At 43.2% G+C, this 19,214-nt stretch overlaps 1 protein-coding gene across 1 annotated transcript in view; it reads right to left on the bottom strand.

Moving 5' to 3' along the window:
• plxna1a (plexin A1a) overlaps window positions 1–19,214 on the bottom strand; it is a 156,807-nt gene that overhangs the window by 55,359 nt on the left and 82,234 nt on the right. Inside the window, exons 9-10 of the mRNA XM_071543953.1 lie at window positions 14,131–14,227; window positions 8,579–8,802 (exon numbers count right to left, since the gene is read on the bottom strand). Of these exons, the coding sequence (XP_071400054.1) occupies window positions 8,579–8,802; window positions 14,131–14,227 (321 nt within the window). The remainder of the gene's footprint in view (window positions 1–8,578; window positions 8,803–14,130; window positions 14,228–19,214) is intronic.

Here is a 19,214-nt window from a genome sequence, read left to right as displayed (position 1 = left end):
TTTTGCTTTCAAAATGCATTAAATCCTTATCCTGCCAGCAAGCTACCAAACACTAGCATGAAAGATTGCAAGGCTAACCACTTTCTGGAAGCTGTTGCATTTTCGAAGCAAAAACAAAATACCGTTGGCTGCACTGTCACTGCACACACACAGGCACACACACACAGACATTGATATGCTTGTACAAAAAGACCCACAAGGTTCACTAATAGCCATAAAGCTCTAGTGCATGCAATGGTACTTCACCATTTATGTGAGAGAGAGAGAGAGAGAGAGAGAGAGAGAGAGAGTTTCAAACCAAATAATTAATAGTCTCAACATTGTTGTCTCAACTGTTGTTTGTTGGTTGTTGGAATTTGATATTTTGTGTACTGCTTTGTCGAAATTCTTTCTGGTGAAACAGTCATGCGAGAAAAGTAGCTGCACTGAACTGAATTGAGAGAGCGAGAGAAAGATAGTGAGAGAGAGAGAGAGAGAGAGAGAGAGAGAGAGCAGAGAGGGAGAGAAAGAGGCAGAGAGAGCAATCTGGCCCGTGAGACTGCTGCCCGCTATTTGGAAGCTGACTCACATTCGAACCTCAGGCGCCGGTGGAGCCTCGGCGCTTCGCTTCCACAAACACAATAGCTGGTAAACACTGACCAGAGAGAGAGGCCATTGAGCTGTAGGGTACGAAATGGACAACAGATGTCAGGGTGTGGAAATGGGGCTACAGACGGTTTTGGAAGAATGAAACTATGATACCGCAAAATACAATATCAGCTAGCCACCGAGCCCTGGGATATCAAGACGGAGACAGAAACGGAGACAGAGCGGCAACAAGATGCAAGCAGGGAAAGACAAAGAGCAGTCTTGTTAGGGAGATTAACACAGTCATCTGGGGCTCTATTCAAAAAGACTATGGAAACAGCTACTGTCTTACAACACACACACTAGTCACCAGCCAGTAGCCAAACTGCCTTTGGGCAGGTAATGCACCGATCCTATAAATTACATTATAACGCCACTGTGTTGCTGCTAATCATCTTCCATATTAATATATGTAATGTGCCTTACAACCTATTATGTGAAACTCAGGGAAAGCTGCCAAGCTATCCTGCATGTAACTGTAGAAGGGGGTGGACCTCCAGAGACAGCCAATCAGAGTATTGGATCACTTTGTTTGTGTGCCAAGTTCTTAAACCGGTCTGTAAATTTGGAATAGCTCTACAATATAAATTAAATGTTTAAAAATGTTTCTAAACAATTTGCACTGAAAACGCACAGATGCCAGGTAATGACATGAAATTGCAGAGAAAGTGAACACACCACCTCTTTAATTATCTCACCAACTACCCGCTCTGTAATTTGGTATCTGGAAGCTTATTCCCATATAAATATGGTTCTGTACTTCCACATGTGGCTGTATAGTTGAATGGGTGGAGCGTGGCACTAACAATGCCAGGGTTAGGGGAACCCACCCATACTGTATGGCACTTTGGTTGAAAACTAAATTGCACTTAGATTGTATTAAACATCAAATGCCTTGCACTATGATACCATACTCACTCTCAGCTAGCCCTATCATTATCTGGAACCCCTCACCCATACGGAAAAGAAAGAAGAGAGAATAAGGTGGCGATGGCTGGGGTATTATGCAGAATGCCACCTAATGCACACAGTAGAACTACGATGGACCATGAGGAGAACAGGAACTTACAACATCCCACAAAACCTTGGATTGGGGAGAACTGAGAACGAGATGAAGGTGTGGCTTGTAACCTGGCCAACCAGCAACACATAATGAGAGACCAAACACAATGGTCCTCTTATGTGGATGCCTTATGTGCTTTATAGAACAAGGAGGATTAAGTAAGTAATGATCTCGCATCTAGTCGACTGCATTACGATCTTTAACTATGTATCTGGGACGCGATTCCTGTTGATACAGCAGATGGGCTTAGCAGCATGTTGCTAAACTACTACACCCACTCGCCACTAGGCCCTGAAGGATGTAATGGCTCTGTGATAGCGCACCATCAACTAGCCATTAGCTCTCCCTAACATCTGAACGGGGATTTCCATTGGAACCTCAGAAACCATTGCGAGCATGAAAGTATGGCACCACATTACAAGATAGCCACAGTGGCCACCGGGCCTGTGGGCATGTAACGGGCAGACGCCGCGGTGTGGAAATGGGACCTCAGACAGGTTTGGATTCATGTTGCAGTGATCTGATACAACACTACCACATCCAGGCTCTAACCACTAATCTCCGGGGAATGTAAAGTACAGACGCCGTGGAGCGGAAAACAGACCTCAGATGGTTTTCGAAGCACTGCGATCTGATACAACACGACCACATCTAGGTGCTAACCGCCAAGCCTTTGGACCTAATGGCACGATGATAACAGCTACAATTCTGCCACACAAGCTTCCAAATGGATCTCGGACTCGACTGACACTGGAACCACAAATGCTTGTGGATGCATACTTGTATGATACCTATAATCCCTGCCAACGAGCCACTAACCACCAAGCCCCGGGGCAGATAAGCTGATAGCATTGTGGCTATCTACCTCACCACACCACTCCAACTATGTATCTGCAAGTTTGTTTACATTAGATACATGTAGGAGATGTGGTGCCACACTACAACTCTATCAGTTAGCCAGCAGGCCTTGGTAGGGCAAAACTCAGTGGCTCCAAATGTGAAATAAATCCTCTGCCCAGTCCATGTTTATATCGTCAGTAAAGTCTTTCTTTTATTCTTTCGTTCTTTCAGTAAAAGTCATTGAGTTTCCTCTACTGAGGGTATCAGCTGAAACTAGGGCCTGGCAGAAAAAAAGGAAGCTGCTGTCTTTCTCTCCGAGCCTGGAGCAGTTTGGGCAGGCACATGGTAAAGTCCCGTGTGTAGTACGTGTTAAGGTCAGGAACCTCAGGGTGTTGAAGGACGCTACTAAGCACCAGTGGGTGGTACAGGGTGAGGAGGGTACTGCAGGGTTTAGGTGGAGAAACTTTTACAAGCTGCCACTTTCTAAGAGATCAGGGGATCTGCAGTGGAGGACAGTACACAATCCGCTTCCTGGCCTGGCTGGATCTGGGGGTGGGAGATGGATGTCCTTTCTATGGAGTTTGAGAAACGGCGGTCCATGTATTTTTGCAATGTCAACTGCAGTACCAGCACTGTAAATATAGTTAATGTTGTGTGTGGATGAGGGTTTGGTGAGTTTTTAACGTGATTCCCTGTTTTGTTATGAGATGTTTCATTAAAGAACATCTAGTCTTTCTTTCATTCTTTCGTTCTTTCTTTCCTTTGACTACTGAATCCAGGATGTAAATCACTTACACTACCTCCTCATGGTGACACTGCTCTGTGGTGGTGTGGCCTTCATATATAGTCCCAAAACCACGCTTTAACCACATCAACTCACATATTATAGCAGTGGTTACCCAGTAGTCTGTCCTCCAGCCTGCGAACACAAGATCGTGTGTGTATGTGTGTGTTCTTTAGCATGGTAACCTTGCTGCGGTCTGTGTCAAAACCAATAACACATGGCCTATATGGCAAGCCGGGAGCTGCTGAAAACTGGGAATGTTGTTAATGTGGTTGGAGACTGGCTTGGGAATTCTGCTAGGCCAGAAGTGAAACTGGGAATACAGGAATTTCAAGATGCAATGGATTGTTTTTTTTTTCTCAACTGGGAATACCACAAAGGCATCCTGGCTCAAACAAACAATCTATAAGTGTAGTTAATTGGTTCAAAGGGTCGCTAAACCTGGGAATACTGCACTGGGAATATTATTGCCTGGAAAGCAGCCATTGCTAGAATCTACCTGGGGATCTAAAGGTATTTAGAGACTCCAATGCTGTTAAGGGATTCTTGTTTTCTATAGGATCTACCTGGACTATCTTAATGTGTTCAGAAACTTGGATGCGGGTAAGACGCGCTTGTTTTTCCATCTGGGATTATTGCCAGCAAGACCTCCATGATTAACCACATAATCTATATCTGCAGTTAATGGGTTCAAAAGCATACCAGCAAAGACTACAAGAGAAATTGCCTGGAAATAAGGTTAGAAAGGTATTGGAATCTATCTAATTGTGTCCAGAGACGGATAAACTGGGGAGGATTCTGAGATATGTTAATGAAGAAAGCTGGTTTTACAACAGGGAATGCTGTTAAAATATACATGACCGTGGAAAGCACACGATACAAGATCAAAAATGCATGGACCTTGCTATAACCACAGCAGAAATGTTAATTTTGTTGCTACTGGGTTCAGTAGTTCAGTATACATAGAATAACGCTGTATATCAATATCTAAAAGAACTCTATGACTAGTTTGGAAGAAATGCCACGACTTAAGCGAAAATATGAGGTTTAGTTCACTGAGTTGGATGTTTGCATGGTACTAATGTATAATGTGTTGAGCAGAGAGAAAAACTAGCCTGCAGAACGACAGATAATTGGTATATATCCAATACAAAACCAATGAGACAAAGACAGACAGAGACGGTGCGAGAGAGTCAGAGTAATTATCTACCTACAGTACACTACGAAGCAAAACGAAAGAAAACGATGTACAAGCCCTCACCTGTCTCTCTCTCTCTGTGGTCCTGGGTTGACTTTCTCTATTGTAACCAGCTATCTATCTATCTCTCTCTCTCTCTCTCTCTCTCTCTCTCTCTCGATATACTGTAAACAAACTTTTCAGATCTTTCATGCATGGGAGTGGTGGTCATGTTAAGGTTTTCATTTTTAAGGTTGCATAACCTTAACCAAAGTTTTAGCTGCCCAACCATGACCCTAAACTTAACCAAAATTGTTTTAACTGCCTAAACTTAACCGTTAGCTATAATTTTTTCACATAAACAGGGGAACATGTCCACTTCATGCAAGAATCATTCAGAATTTGTGCACGTCACTAAATTTTTGACTGTGGTTGTACTGGGCAGCTTCTTCAGCTTTTGGCTTTAGGCTTGTGTTTCTATTGTGTGCCATGAATGCTTTGATGGGCTTGCAGCCTGAAAGTTCGGCCTGTATAAAAGCAGTCGATGCACTTGTTCCTGTAATTGTTTTATAATTGGCCAATAGGCAGCATGAATGACTCTAAAGTGAGTAGCACTTGGATCGGTAATCGCAACCACCGATCTACTTAATAAAGTAGAACTCGGTACTCGTGTAAGTCCTGAAAAATTGTTATCTGTGCACCTCCGTGCAGATTTGGAGGGTGATGTGAATTGAATGAGGACAGAGTGAATCCGTGAACGAAGAGAATAGAGGCATGCTGCTATTGTCTCCTTCGCAGGTAGATGTCTTGTACTTTTTACTTCCATAACTGTTTAGACATTTATTACTCCCACTCTCGCTCCACTTGTACCATCATCATTCCCCATATTCCTCTAAATAAAACACATCATCGCTCTTATCCTCCCCCTCTCCTTCTCATGCCTTTGCCCCTGCACACACAGCGAACACGCGCATGCACACACACACACACACACACAGCATTAAGTATCAGCGGCGGGGCAGAGCAACAGATGTATATTTCAGAAGGTGTTGGGGTGTCAGACTACATCAGAGATGCTTCCTAACAAGAGCAGGATGGGTTGCGGGGGAATGAAACTATAATCACTAAAGAACATCCCTCGCTTTATCCATAGCAATCCTTCGCTCCCTGCCTTCTCCTCTATCCTCGTCCTCTCATTTCCTATCTTCTCTCCTGTTTTCTCTCCCTTCCCTAGCATTTACATTTAGCTGACACTTTTATCCAGAATGACTTACAATGAGAAAGACAGTAGAATAAGCTTCAATTCTGAGATCAGTGGCATTACTAGCACAGTGAGAAGATCAAGGATCAGAGTGAGATCACAGTGTGCTGATTATAGATGTATGGAAATATTCCTGTGGCCCTGAAATTATCATATCTGATCAAGAAGTACACTGCATAAAATGTCAATTTTAACAAGTCATTTAGTTTAGTATTCAGTCTTAAAATCTTAGTTATTTTGTACCAAATGGAAAAAATACCAGTGGGATGAGATATAGTCAAGAGATAAGAGATGGTCAAAAACATCAATATGAAGTCTATTTTGTCTTAACAAGTCATTAAAAATAGTATTGCATCTGAATATTTTCAACAAGTGAAGAGTGTTGCCAATCACAATCACAATGTTTCTAATGCCTGCATGCAAGTTTCAATGATTTTCTACAAGTGACAATATCTTGAAATGAGACAGATTACTCCACTAGGATCAAGATAACAGGAATGGAGATAAAAGAAAAGATAATAGAAAATCCTGAAACAAGTTAATTTGCATTGGAAACAAGTGGAAATATCTCACCCCATTGGTAGTTTCTTTTTATTTCTACTTGTTTTAAAAGAAAACTGATTTTTTATTTTTAAGAGCTGAGGAGAGAGGCGGAAAGGATGTTTTCATTACTCCTTAGAATAATACCCATAAAAGTAGAGAGAGAGAGGAAGGCAGGCAGAAAAAGAAAGCGAGACAGACCGAGAAAAAGGCAGATCTAAAGGAAACCGACACGAACGAACCCAGAATCCACCCGACCAGCGTTGGATTTTGACACCAACAGCCTTCGAAAGACATCAAAAGACATCAAAAGGCAGAAAGGCATAGTGACACACAGAAAAGAAAAAAAGCCCCAAAAAGATTGAGTTAAAAAAAGAAGAAACCCAAACAAACCTCTCTCTGTCTCTGTCTCCAGAGTACCAGATTGATGTAACAGTGAGTAATAACACCCATTTCTGTGCCAAGGGCAATCGCAAGGTCCCCGCGTGTGTGTGTGTGTGTGTGTTTTAATAGCAACACATTAAAATAGAGCAGCTTTCATTGGCGGTTCAGGACACGTAGGGCTTTCGTGACCATAGGGGCTTCAACACCGAGAGCTGACGCAATGCCCTATCAAGGTTTACCAGCCTTGGATCTCCGTAGGTGACTTTACACTCTTGACAAGTCGACGAGATTATGATTCGCCGCTCAAAGCAGTCGTGCTGCTTTGCTGCGCGGGAGATTTAGAAATGCAGAGCGTCGGGAGGGAGTTTTGATTAGAAGAAAGTGTTTTGGCTGTGGCCGACTGTGGATTTTGGAGGGGGTTTTTTGCCAATGGTTACGCCTCTCTCGAGTCTCACTTTCCCGTCTTATGCTGCTTTCACACTGTCGCCAAAAACAAAAAGCCACAACCTTTCCACATGATAATTACAATAATCCAAACTGATCTCTGTGTGTGTTCATTTTCAATCTTTCTTTTCAGAATCTCGAATAGGTTACATTTTGCTTTTAAATAATATTTTAACTCTATATGAATAGGAAACCAAAGCAGAGAATGGTAGGTATTGGTAGATATGGTAGATATTTTTCTCCTGGTGCCCAAATGGACAATCACAAAAAGAAAACTTGCTTATTCACAACTTTATCTTCATCTGCTCTTCTTTATCTCAAGAAGAGGAGGTGGACAAACATGTCGCTGCTGTCAGGTGAAAACCCTGTATCTCCAGAATGTAAACTCTTCATAAACTCTGCTTGATGGCCATGCATTTTGAGTTTATCTAATTGGCTTTGAAAAGGTTTCATAAAACCAAGAGTTGTAGAATTTTCTCATCCCAAAAAGGAGCATAGAATCCTTCAACCAAAATTGGAAATCACCAAAATTGGAGTTCTGAGGTTTTCACCTGACATCAACTAGCCTATATGTTGCTAATGCTACTATTTTACTAGATTTTTTAAATTAAACTTTTTTGTGGGGGCAGGATTCATCTATAGCTGTGGTAGGTGGCACTTTACGGCAGTTCTGTTAAAAACACACATACTGCCACAATGTGAACGCAGTGTCAGCGCTTGTTGACACTATTCTGCTTGTTTTCTATTGGTTTCCATAATGTCAGCTGCTCTTTCCAGCTGTTGATATGCAGCATTCATCATAAACGTCGGTCACATAAACCAACAATATATACATGCAGGTATGTTGCATGAACTGCTGGTTTGGGTGTCTCTGTATTTTGCTTGACCACGGCCAAAAGATGACTGCCTGCCTGTTTTGGCCATGAAGGTGGAGGAACCAATGAGCCGTCTACATTGCGTCATGTGATCTCCTGTAAAAAAAAAAAAAAAAAAATGGAACTTTTCTCAACTTTAGAAAGCGCTCCGCTCTGTCTGAAAAGAAGCCAGGCACAGCGCTCACTTTCCATCCACCTCGCAGCCGCTCCCCATTAACCTTACTGTTAGAGAAGGCAGTGGGAGTTTGAAAAAGCGAAATAGTGTGAATACAGCTTGGGATGAGTGTGTGTGTGTGTGTGTGCTTGCTTGTGTGCATTAGTAAGAGACAGAATACCTGTGAGTTTTTTGTGTGTATAATGGTCTGCATGACAACAAACAGTAGATCAGAAACAACAGCAGAACAACAAATGGCCACTCTCGCCTCTCTCTATCTCACACACACACACAGACAAAATCAATATATACCCATAGACTCATTGCTTCCCGCTTCCTCTCTTTCTATCGCTTTCTCTCTCTCTCGGTCACTCTATTTCATTTCTTTTCAGTCCAACCACACACACACACACACACACACACACTCACCTTGGTGATCTTGGGATGGGTGCAGCGGCTGTTCCCGGTGGTGGCGTGCATCCAGCCCCCGGCCTCGGTCTGCTGCAGAGGCAGGTGGGCGTTTCCCCCGCCGGTGCACTCCTGCCTGAGGGAGCACTTGCGGTCCTGGACGCACCAGCCGCACTCGAACCGGGGGTCGGCCTTCAGACACATGCCACAGCTGTCCCGCAGCGCCCGGCACTTATACAGGTGGGCTGGAGGAGAGAGAGAGGGGGGGGGAGAGAGAGAGAGAGAGAGAGAGAGAGGTCAATGAAGTGGCACATTGGAGTTTTAGTTTGACAAAGCGTTTCTCAAAGGTAGAGCTGTACTGGCGGCAGAAATAATTTCATTGGTTGTGTTAAACCTCAAACAATTTTTCAGAGCAAGTTAGCTAACTAGCAAACTAATGGCAAAGAGGGAACTTTGGTCAAAATATAAAATATAAATGGCAATGACTTTTTTTCAAGACCATGGCATTCATGATATTGGAAGGTCAGCTAGGCTAACTAGCTAACATAGATAGCTTAGCATGGCTAGACTGCATTTCTTCAGCTAGTAGCAGAGCGCTAGGCTACATAATATTAGCTTCCTCCTCTCTTACCTCTTGTCTTTCTCACTGGGCTTCAGGCTAATATTAGGCTACAGAGAAACTGTGGTGCTTTGGCTCCGCCCACTGAGGCTTAACTCAACCAATGAGATTATTTCTACCTCCAGAGCAGCTCTGCTTCCAAGAAATGTTTGTGTAACTTTTGAAAATGTACATTTTGTATACTGCTTTTTCGGCAATATTGTTTCTGAAAAGCCAAGGATGTCATTGAATTGAAAGAGAGGGATGATGGGAGTAAAAAAAAGAGGGAAAGAAATGGAAAAAAAGGAATAGGGAGTGCATGTGTCTGTGTGTGTATGTATGAGAGATAGATAGAGGGAGAGGAGAAACAGCATAAATGAATTTTAAGCACCTGCATAACACCTGAAAACGTCTGTGGGTGACTGTTACCACGCCACAAAACTGAATTTCAAAAATACTCAGAGGCAGCGGCAATGAGAGGGGGAAAAAAACACCTTCCACAGATAAATAGAAAGAAACCACATGAATAAACGACCTGGAGGGATAATACAAAAATAAATTCAACAGGTAATGCCTTCCAACGCCAATAGGGAATTGATAATTCCTTGCGTAAAAAAACATCCTCTCAACTCTGCAGAGTGGAAAAAAGTCATTAAAAGTGAGAATTGAAAAAAATAAAAAAAAATAAATCAAAACCCCAAACACCTGAGAAGGAGATAGAATGAAAGAGGAGAGGCAGATGAAAGGAAGGCAGGAGGGAGGGAGGACAAATCTAAGTGGCTTGTTAACAAATTAGCGGCGAGAACTGTTATGAATTAAAATGGATGGAGACGGCCCTCCGAGGCCGAGAGAGGGAGAGAGAGAGAAGCGGGGGGAATGAAAGAGCGCGAGAGATAGAGAGAGGCAGAGAGAAAACAAAAAGAGAGAGAGAGAGGGAGAGAGAGGCTAAACAAGGCAAGAGAAACGACTGAGAGAGAAGAAGAACGAAACAAGCAAAGAGACAGACAAGAGAAGAAGAGAGAGGGAGCGAAAGAGAGAGACTAAGCAAGGATGGAGAGAACGGTTGCGAGCGAGGGAGAAAACGAGAGCAAAAGATAGAGAGAGGGATGGACTTATTGATATTTGTTTCATTAATACTAGTCTAGCAGATTTGAATTGAAATGAACTGAACTGTAACGGAGAGAGAGAAAAACAGAGCTAGAGCATGGAAGAATCTCCCTCCTCCTCCTCCTCCTCTTCCTCCTCGGCAGACAGACGGCGAACCGGACTTCAAAGCGAGCCTCTTCCGCACCCATCTGCCCGCCTCGGCCCCCTCACTCGCCCTCCCCCCCCCCCATCCTAATCTGATTAGCCACGGCTCGGGCTTAAAAGCGGGCGCGGCGCTAATTAATCTGAGCCAAATGAACGATTTAATTAACGTTAACATTTCCACTTTTTTTTTTTTTTTTTTTAACGCCGGGGCCGGAAGCCGGGAGCCGGGGGCCGGGGGGGGGGGGGGGGGGCGGCGGGGACCTCGAGACGGTATAAACGCGGGCAGCTCCGGTTTCAGAAGAAGAAAAAAAAAAAACAAGACGAGGGATGAAGGGTGGGATGAAGGAGGAGAGAGGGAGGGGAAGGTCTTTATGAGATTTGGATGAGCGAGGCGGGTTTTGTAATGTGCGTTTTTTAAGGGGTTTTAGACCTTTTATGCCGCGGCTTGGCACTGTCAGCACCGGGGTAATTAATTATGCGTATGCTGTATTCTCAAGAAGACACGAGAGTCTACTGGGCATGGAGAGGCGTGGCACTTGCTTCACCTCTTAAGTCGCGATAAGAGACGAGAGGTTTTTTTTTACTGCTCCGAAGCACGATATAATACCGGTGACTCAGCCGGTACTTCACCCGGGTGCTGAGAGTTCTGGCTTTCAGGACTCGCTTTCCGGCCCGGACCGTGTTCTTTTGGAAGAGAAACTCCCCGCCCGGCGTCGATGAACACGCCCCCCCCCCCCCGCCATCGGTCATGAAGGCTGCCGGCCGAGGCTCGGCGCCGCTCCGCTCCGCACCTACCGTCCTGCTCTGCCGCTCCACCTGCTGCCATGTTCACGTAAACTAAACTCCTCAAAATCACATACACTGAACACCCCGGACACCCTAAACCGGAACACCCTGAACCTTCTGAGCACCCTAACCCTGAACTCCTTGAACTATCTGAACACCCTAACCCTGAACACCCTAAACACCCTGAACTCCATAACCCTAAACACCCTGACACCATAACCCGAACACCCGGAACACCCTAACACTAAACATTATGAACACAATGAACACCCTAACTCTGAACACCCTGAACACCCAGTCCACCCTAAACCTGAACACCCAGTTCACCCTAGCCCTAAACATTATGAACACAATGAACACCCTAACTCTGAACACCCTGAACACCCAGTTCACCCTAACCCTAAACATTATGAACACCCTAAACACCCTAACTCTGAACACCCTGAACACCCAGTTCACCCTAAACCTGAACACCCAGTTCACCCTAACCCTAATCATTATGAACACAATGAACACCCTAACTCTGAACACCCAGTCCACCCTAAACCTGAACACCCAGTTCACCCTAACCCTAAACATTATGAACACAATGAACACCCTAACTCTGAACACCCTGAACACCCAGTCCACCCTAAACCTGAACACCCAGTTCACCCTAACCCTAAACATTATGAACACCCTGAACACCCATTCCACCCTAAACCTGAACACCCAGTTCACCCTAACCCTATACACACTAACCCTAAACATTATGAACACCCTGAACACCCATTCCACCCTAAACCTGAACACCCAGTTCACCCTAACCCTAAACACACTAACCCTAAACATTATGAACACCCTGAACACCCATTCCACCCTAAACCTGAACACCCAGTTCACCCTAACCCTAAACACACTAACCCTAAACATTATGAACACCCTGAACACCCTAACCCTGAACATTTCCTCAACCCATGTTTCACCACAGATCCTGGATCAGTAAAAAAGCTTGCTTTGGCAGGAGCTTTGTGCTCTCTGCCATTACAGCCCTCAACAAACTCAACCTCAAAAATATCTACTGCTTTTGGCAAAATTCTCTTTGTATATCTCTAGTGTTTTATTATATTAATTTATAATGGAGAACAAAGATCAAGCAAAAATCACCAGAAATCTATTTGGAAGCCATATCTAAAAAAAAAAATCCCATCCGTAGAGCATTCAGGACTGACAGTTTGGTGAGCTACAGCTAATAATTTATCACACTGACAACAAAATAATATCTTGTCAGTCGTCATTGCTTCACTTTGTCCCCTGAAATTTAGTGGATATATGCAGGTTTGAAGTTTTAGTGTCAAATGATATTAGATGCAGAGACTTTTCTGTGCTAAACTGACACCTCTGGAAGACCTTACTAAAAAGGCTCATGGAAAGCGTTTCAGGGCAAAAGTTTTCAGCATACTGTATGTTGTCTTTTTTCAAAGACGTGAACCCCCCTATGAACAGTTCATAGTCACTGAATGTCTCCATGTATTTCATGAAATCTGTCCATTAACAGCAAACTGGAAAGTGAAGGTGCAGCTTTAGGAAAGTGAACAGGACACAGTCATGTTTCCCTCACTATTACTGTATACCACATGATTGACGCTGTGCTGTTAATTTTGTTGTCATCATATTTTTGCAATTGTACACTTTTTAACAAAAAAATTGATTTTGAAAATATTGATTTATGACATGATTTGTCAGTGGCAGTTTTGTTTTTTACAATATTATGAGAATCTTTTTTTTATAAAATGCAAAAGAAATCTGTATATATTTAAATATTAAATACTACTTGATTATGATGATGATGATGCTGATGATGCTGATGATGATGATGATGATGATGATGATGTAGTTTCTTTTTAAATCATGTTTTTTTTATGCCTGGCTGTTTCTGGACAAACTAATTAAATACTCCAATACAGAAAATGTGACAAATAAAATGTACACAATAATGCTTTTGACATGACTGAACAAAAGCTGAAGTAGGACAGTGTGTTACAGAGACTTTGTGGTAAACCAATGCCAATGCTGTTGAATGGATTTACTCAACAATAAGTGACTGAATACTTAGGACTGAAAATCTTAATAGGATCCAGCTACTTGGCCGAATCCTAATGTGACACTTTTACAAGCAATATACAAAATTAACTGCATGTCTGACATTTATCAAGATGATGTCAGACTTAATAAATAGGATGCTAGATTTAACATGCATGTTGAATGCATGTGTTGTCTAACTACAGAAGTGGATATTGTGAATAGAATAGAATACAATAGAAGAAAAGAGAATAGAGTGGAGTAGAGCCGACTCTCAACATGCAAATTCCTGAGGAAAAGACGTTGGATATTGCACTTGAGAGCATGACTTATATTATCTTGTGTAATGGGACGTCTAAAATCATTAGCCTCCGCCACCCAATCCATTACACTTGATACATAAAGAATTCAGAATCGGTAATTGTTTTCCACTTCAGGCACAAATGGGGATTTAAAAAAAACATAAATGCCATCCCTTCCCTGTCGCTTTCTGTTTTTCTTTATCAATCCCTTTATTCTCGTCTATTTGTGCGTTCAACCCGCCGCCGCTCTTTACATTCATCCCTTCCGTTCCTCTATTTGTTTATCACCCTCTCTTCCGTCCAGCCCTATTAATTTCGGTGTTGGGTGTTTGTTTATCATCATCGCCGTCCATCAATCACTCCATCTCTCCCTCCTTTCATCCCGCGGAGAGACAAGAATAGTATTTTTTCAAAGTGGATAGACACGCGCGTCCACCTTGGTCGCCGATGCCTGTCAGAGATGAAATTGCAGATTTTTCCCAAAAACGGGAGGAAACTGCACACAGGAGTTATTGCTTCATAAGAAAAAAAAAATCATCACAGAGAGATAACGAGAGGAAGAGGAGGGGGTCTACCTTGTATGTCGAATGGGTTGTCGATGACGAAGTTTCCGTTCCACACCACGGACAGGTCGACGGGTAGATCGCTGATGTCACCGCCCTCATAGTCGTACTGGGATAGACAGATAGACAGAGAAACAGAGAGGGAGGGAGAGACAGGCAGCGGGTCAGAAAACGGCTGTTGATTTCCATTGGATTTCATGCAAATGGGGAATTGTATAGCATATTTCATTTGCATGGTGATTCACCCCGGCTTGTTTATTGCAGAGAGTGATAACAGCCTGAGCACACATGCATACATAAATCCATACTCACCAAAACAGACATACTGCATATGTACACATAGGAAAATAACAGATGGGTTACAGATGAGTGGGCATGGAGGAGAGGAGAGGAGAGGAGGAGGAAAGGTAAGGAAACAAAAGGAGAGAGGAAAGGAAAGCAAAGAGGAGAGATCAGAGGAGGAAAGAGGAAAGGAGATCAGGGGAGAGGTGAGGAGAGGAGAAGGAAGTAGGAGAGGAGATGAGAGGAGAGGAGGAGAAAAGAGGAAAGGATGAAAGAGGAGAGGATGAAAGGAGAGGAGAGGAGGAGGAAGGAGGAGAGGAGAGGAGGAAAGAGGAGAGGAGAGGAGGAAGGAGGAGAGGAGAGGAGGAAAGAGGAGGAGAGGAGTGGAGAGGAGGAGGAAAGAGGAGAGGAGGAGAAGAGGGCATGAGAGTAGAGTAGAGGAGAGGAGGAGAGGAGAGGAGGAGGAGAGGACATGAGAGTAGAGTAGAGGAGAGGAGGAGAGGAGAGGAGGAGGAAAGAGGAGAGGAGGAGAAGAGGGCATGAGAGTAGAGTAGAGGAGAGGAGGAGAGGAGAGGAGGAGGAGAGGACATGAGAGTAGAGTGGAGGAGAGGAGAGGAGGAGGAAAGAGGAGAGGAGAGGGGAGGAGACGAGACGAGGGGGGAAAGGATGATAGAAAGAGGAAAAGAGGGAGCAGGTAAAAATGAGAGGAGAGAAGAGGAGGATGAACGATGACGGGAAGAAGAAAAGAGAGGGAGGACAGAAGGTAGCGAGAAGAGGAGAGGCGAGGAGAGGTGAGAAAAGGGGGAGGAGAAGAGAGACGAGGAGAGGATGGGACAGAAGGTGCGAAGAGATTAAAGGTTAGGAGGACAGAGGGGAACAGATGAGACGAGAGAGGCGATGAGGGGGAGAGAGAGGGGAGAGGATGACAAAGAGCGGAAAAGAGAGGGAGGAGAGGAGGTGGAGAGGAGAGGAGAGGAGAGACAGAAGGCGGACAGTGGCGGACGTGTGCGAGGAGCTTATTCATTTACACATGAGCTAAGTGGTGGGATGAGGGAGAGGGAGAGGAGAGACGCGGGGCAGGGCAAAGTGAAACTGGCATTTTCAATTTGCTCCCTGACACACCGGATTTGGTGGAGGGGGGCTGCACCTTCCCCTGTGGGCAGGTTGAGGCCTGACACACACACACACACACACACACACACACACACACACACGTATGATAGTCCAAACTTTCCTCCTCTCTGCTTGATTCAATTCACTGCCCTAACTCAAATGCCAAACATATCATGTGTACCAATAAGAGATCCGGTTCATATTTAATAAAGCCGTCCCACATTCATTTAGATCAATTTATATTCTAAAGTCAAGCAGTGTTGTTGTTTTTTTTTTCCTCAAACTGGCTTTCTTACAGCAGTCTCATCATATTATATATTATAAGTCATAATTTGTATGACACACAAAAAGCTACACTCACTGGACTCAAGCCTGATTTGGACCGAAAATGGTCAGGTTCATGTCAACTTTCTTTTTTCGAAGAAGAGGAAGCAGTAGAAGAGGAAGAGAATGAGGAAAAACGAAGAATGGGAGGAATTAGGAGAAGGAATGGAGGAAGAGGAAGAAGAAGAAGAAGTAGAGCGGGAGGAGAGAAAAAAGTAGTAGAAGAAGAGGAATAGAGGAACAAGAAAGGTAAAAGAAGAGTAGTGCTGTAGTCTACCCAGAAAAGGCTTTGAATAAGAAGGTGAAGAAATAGAAAAATAAGAAATGAGAGATAAGAAAAGAAAATGAAAAAGAGGTAGAAGTAGGAGACAAAGATGAAATAGAGGAAGGGGTAGAAGTAGAAGTAGAAGAAGACAAAAGAGTATAAAAAGAAGAAAAAGGAAGAAGAGGGGGAGGAAGAAAAATGAGAGGAAGACAAGGAAAACAGAGAAGGAAAATGAGTGGCCTGGACAGTGAGGCCTACCCAGAAAAGTCTTTAATGATGAAGAAGAAGAAGAAGATGATGAAGAAGAAGAACAAGAAGAAGAAGAAGAAGATACAAAAAGTAGAAGAATAGAACAGGAGGAGGAAGCAGCAGCTATAGAAAAACAGAAGACAAAGAATAAGAAGAAAAAGACAAAAAAAAGGAGAGGAAGAAGAAAAGATGAGAAATAGAAAAAAGGAGAGGGAGAAGGTCAAGGAGGAGAAGCAGCAGCAGAAGAAGTAGTGTGGGCAGCCTTGCTCTCTAGAGTATTTCCAAAGAGGGGGACAAACAGAGGATTCTGGGAGGATTTATTGGTGACAGGTCAGCATGGGTAGGTACAGCAGAGTGGGGGGTCTTAGCCAATACGCAATCTTCGGCCACAACAGAAGGTCTTGTTGTCCAGTGTGACACCCATCCATCAAACATGAGGCAGGCTGTCGACTCTCTTTGCATCTCTATTGAGTCCCACTGGTTAAACGCCTGTTTATGGTGGCTACTGACCACAGTGAAACCACAGGACACACACACACACACACACACACACACACACACACACACACACACAGAAACACACACATGCCCACACGCTACTCCTCTCTCTCTGCGGCAGGCCCTCCATTAAACTTTAAGCACTCCAATTCGTCACCAAAACAACACTGGGTGAGCCTGTTCTCCTCTCATCCCCTGCCCACCCGGCTGCCCGCCGCATCATGCTTTATTCATACTGTCACATGGTTTTAACACGCCGACACAAACCACACCGTGACACCGTGACACCCAGTCACACTTCCAGCACCCACAGGACCTGCTTGCTCATCAATTTTACACCAGTTAAAAAAAAAAAGAAAGAAAGGCCCTTTCACAGTTTGAAGAAGAAAAATAAGGAGGAGTAGGAAGAAGTAGAGGAAGAGGAATTAGAGGAAGAATACAAACAGTATGGAAGATGACAAGTAAGAAGTAGAATAGAAGAGCATGAAGATGTAGAAGATCAATTAGAGGAAGAAGACAAACATGAAAAAGGAATAGACAAAGAAAGAAGATGACAAGTAAGAAGTAGAAGAAGAGGATGAAGAAGTAGAAGAAGAGGAAGACGAATTAGAGGACGAGGAACAAGGAGATGAAACAGAGTAGCAAGAAAGGAGGTAAGCAGAAGAAGAAAAAAGAAAAGAAAAAGAAGTATAAGAAACAGAAGGACAAGACAAAGAGACGGATAGAGGAGGAAAGACAAAGAAAAATAAATGGAGATAGAAAGATGATTGAAAATGTCTACCTCTTGCTTGCTCTTTCCAATCAATTCTAGGCCAATTTAATATTAACACTATTTAAATAAGGGGGGAGCACAGAAAAATGTGCTTTAGTGATGTGATATGGATGGCCAAAAAATGAGGGAAAATGAATTAAACCTTGAAAATTATTTTTGCAAAAGCCTCAGTCACCAACTAATGTGACTTCCTCACATCCTCACTCACTGCAGGGATTGAAGGTATTCAATGCTAGTTTACAATCTCTTTATTATCTGCTTATATTTAAGTACACCTTTTTAAGTAGAATATTGTAATGCTATTGATGTTATTTCCTGATGTATTTCTTTGTGGCAAAAAACAGAAACCATGGATGTGAATTAGGTCTTGTAGTCCAATTTTGATCTTGTGGTTTTTATCATTATAAAGCAGCGTGAAGATCAAGCAACAACTTGAAAGCCATATCTACAAAAAAAAAAAGAAAAAAAAAAAAGAAATCACATCAAGGCAGCATTCAGAACCAATGTTCCCTCTAAGCTGATAGTCTACTGACCTACAGCTAATGATTTATGATGCAGTGACCAGTCAGTCATTCCTGAACTTTCCTCCACGTACTACGGTGGCCATTTTTTACATCCTCAGCTGCTGTGGTAATTCCTAGATGTACTTTGTCAGATTTAGCTGGACTTGCATCAGGTTTGGCTGTACTTGGTCAAACTTCCACAGAGTTTGTCAGATTTAGATGGATGGACTTGAGTCAGGTTTAGCTGTCTTTTGTCAGATTTAGCTGGACTTGCGTCAGGTTTAGCTGTACTTTGTCAAACTTCGGTGGACTTGAGTCAAGTTTAGCTGTACTTTGTCAAACTTAGACAGAGTTTGGCAGATTTAGATGGATTCAATTGAGTCAGGTTTAGCTGTCTTTTGTCAGATTTAGCTGGACTTGCGTCAGGTCAAACTTAGATGGACTTGCGTCAGGTTTAGCTGTACTTTGTCAAACTTTGATGGACTTGAGTCAAGTTTAGCTGTACTTTGTCAAACTTAGATGGACTTGCGTCAGGTTTAGCTGTACTTTGTCAAACTTTGATGGACTTGAGTCAAGTTTAGCTGTACTTTGTCAAACTTCGATAGAGTTGAGTCAGGTTTAGCTGTACTTTGTCAAACTTCGATGGACTTGTGTCAGGTTTAGCTGTACTTTGTCAAACTTCGATGGACTTGTGTCAGGTTTAGCTGTACTTTGTCAAACTTCGATGGACTTGAGTCACATTTAGCTGTACTTTGTCAAACTTCGATGGACTTGCAAACTTCGATGGACTTGAGTCAGGTTTAGCTGTACTTTGCCAAACTTCGACGGAACTGTATCAGGTTTAGCTGTACTTTGTCAAACTTCAATGGACTTGAGTCAGGTTTAGCTGTACTTTGTCAAACTTAGACAGAACTGTATCAGGTTTAGCTGTACTTTGTCAAACTTAGACAGAACTGTATCAGGTTTAGCTGTACTTTGTCAAACTTTGACAGAACTGTATCAGGTTTAACTGTACTTTGTCAAACTTCGATGGAACTGTATCAGGTTTAGCTGTACTTTGTCAAACTTCGACGGACTTGAGTCAGGTTTA

Source organism: Centroberyx affinis, unplaced genomic scaffold (assembly GCF_046629955.1).
Source record: "Centroberyx affinis isolate AG114_WGS23_722 - 3 ecotype Tasmania unplaced genomic scaffold, CSIRO-AGI_Caff_v1 ptg004423l_1, whole genome shotgun sequence".
NCBI classification, from domain to species: Eukaryota; Metazoa; Chordata; class Actinopteri; order Beryciformes; family Berycidae; genus Centroberyx; species Centroberyx affinis.
Note: the sequence above shows the minus strand (reverse complement) of the source record. Positions and strands in the feature narration are given on the sequence as shown.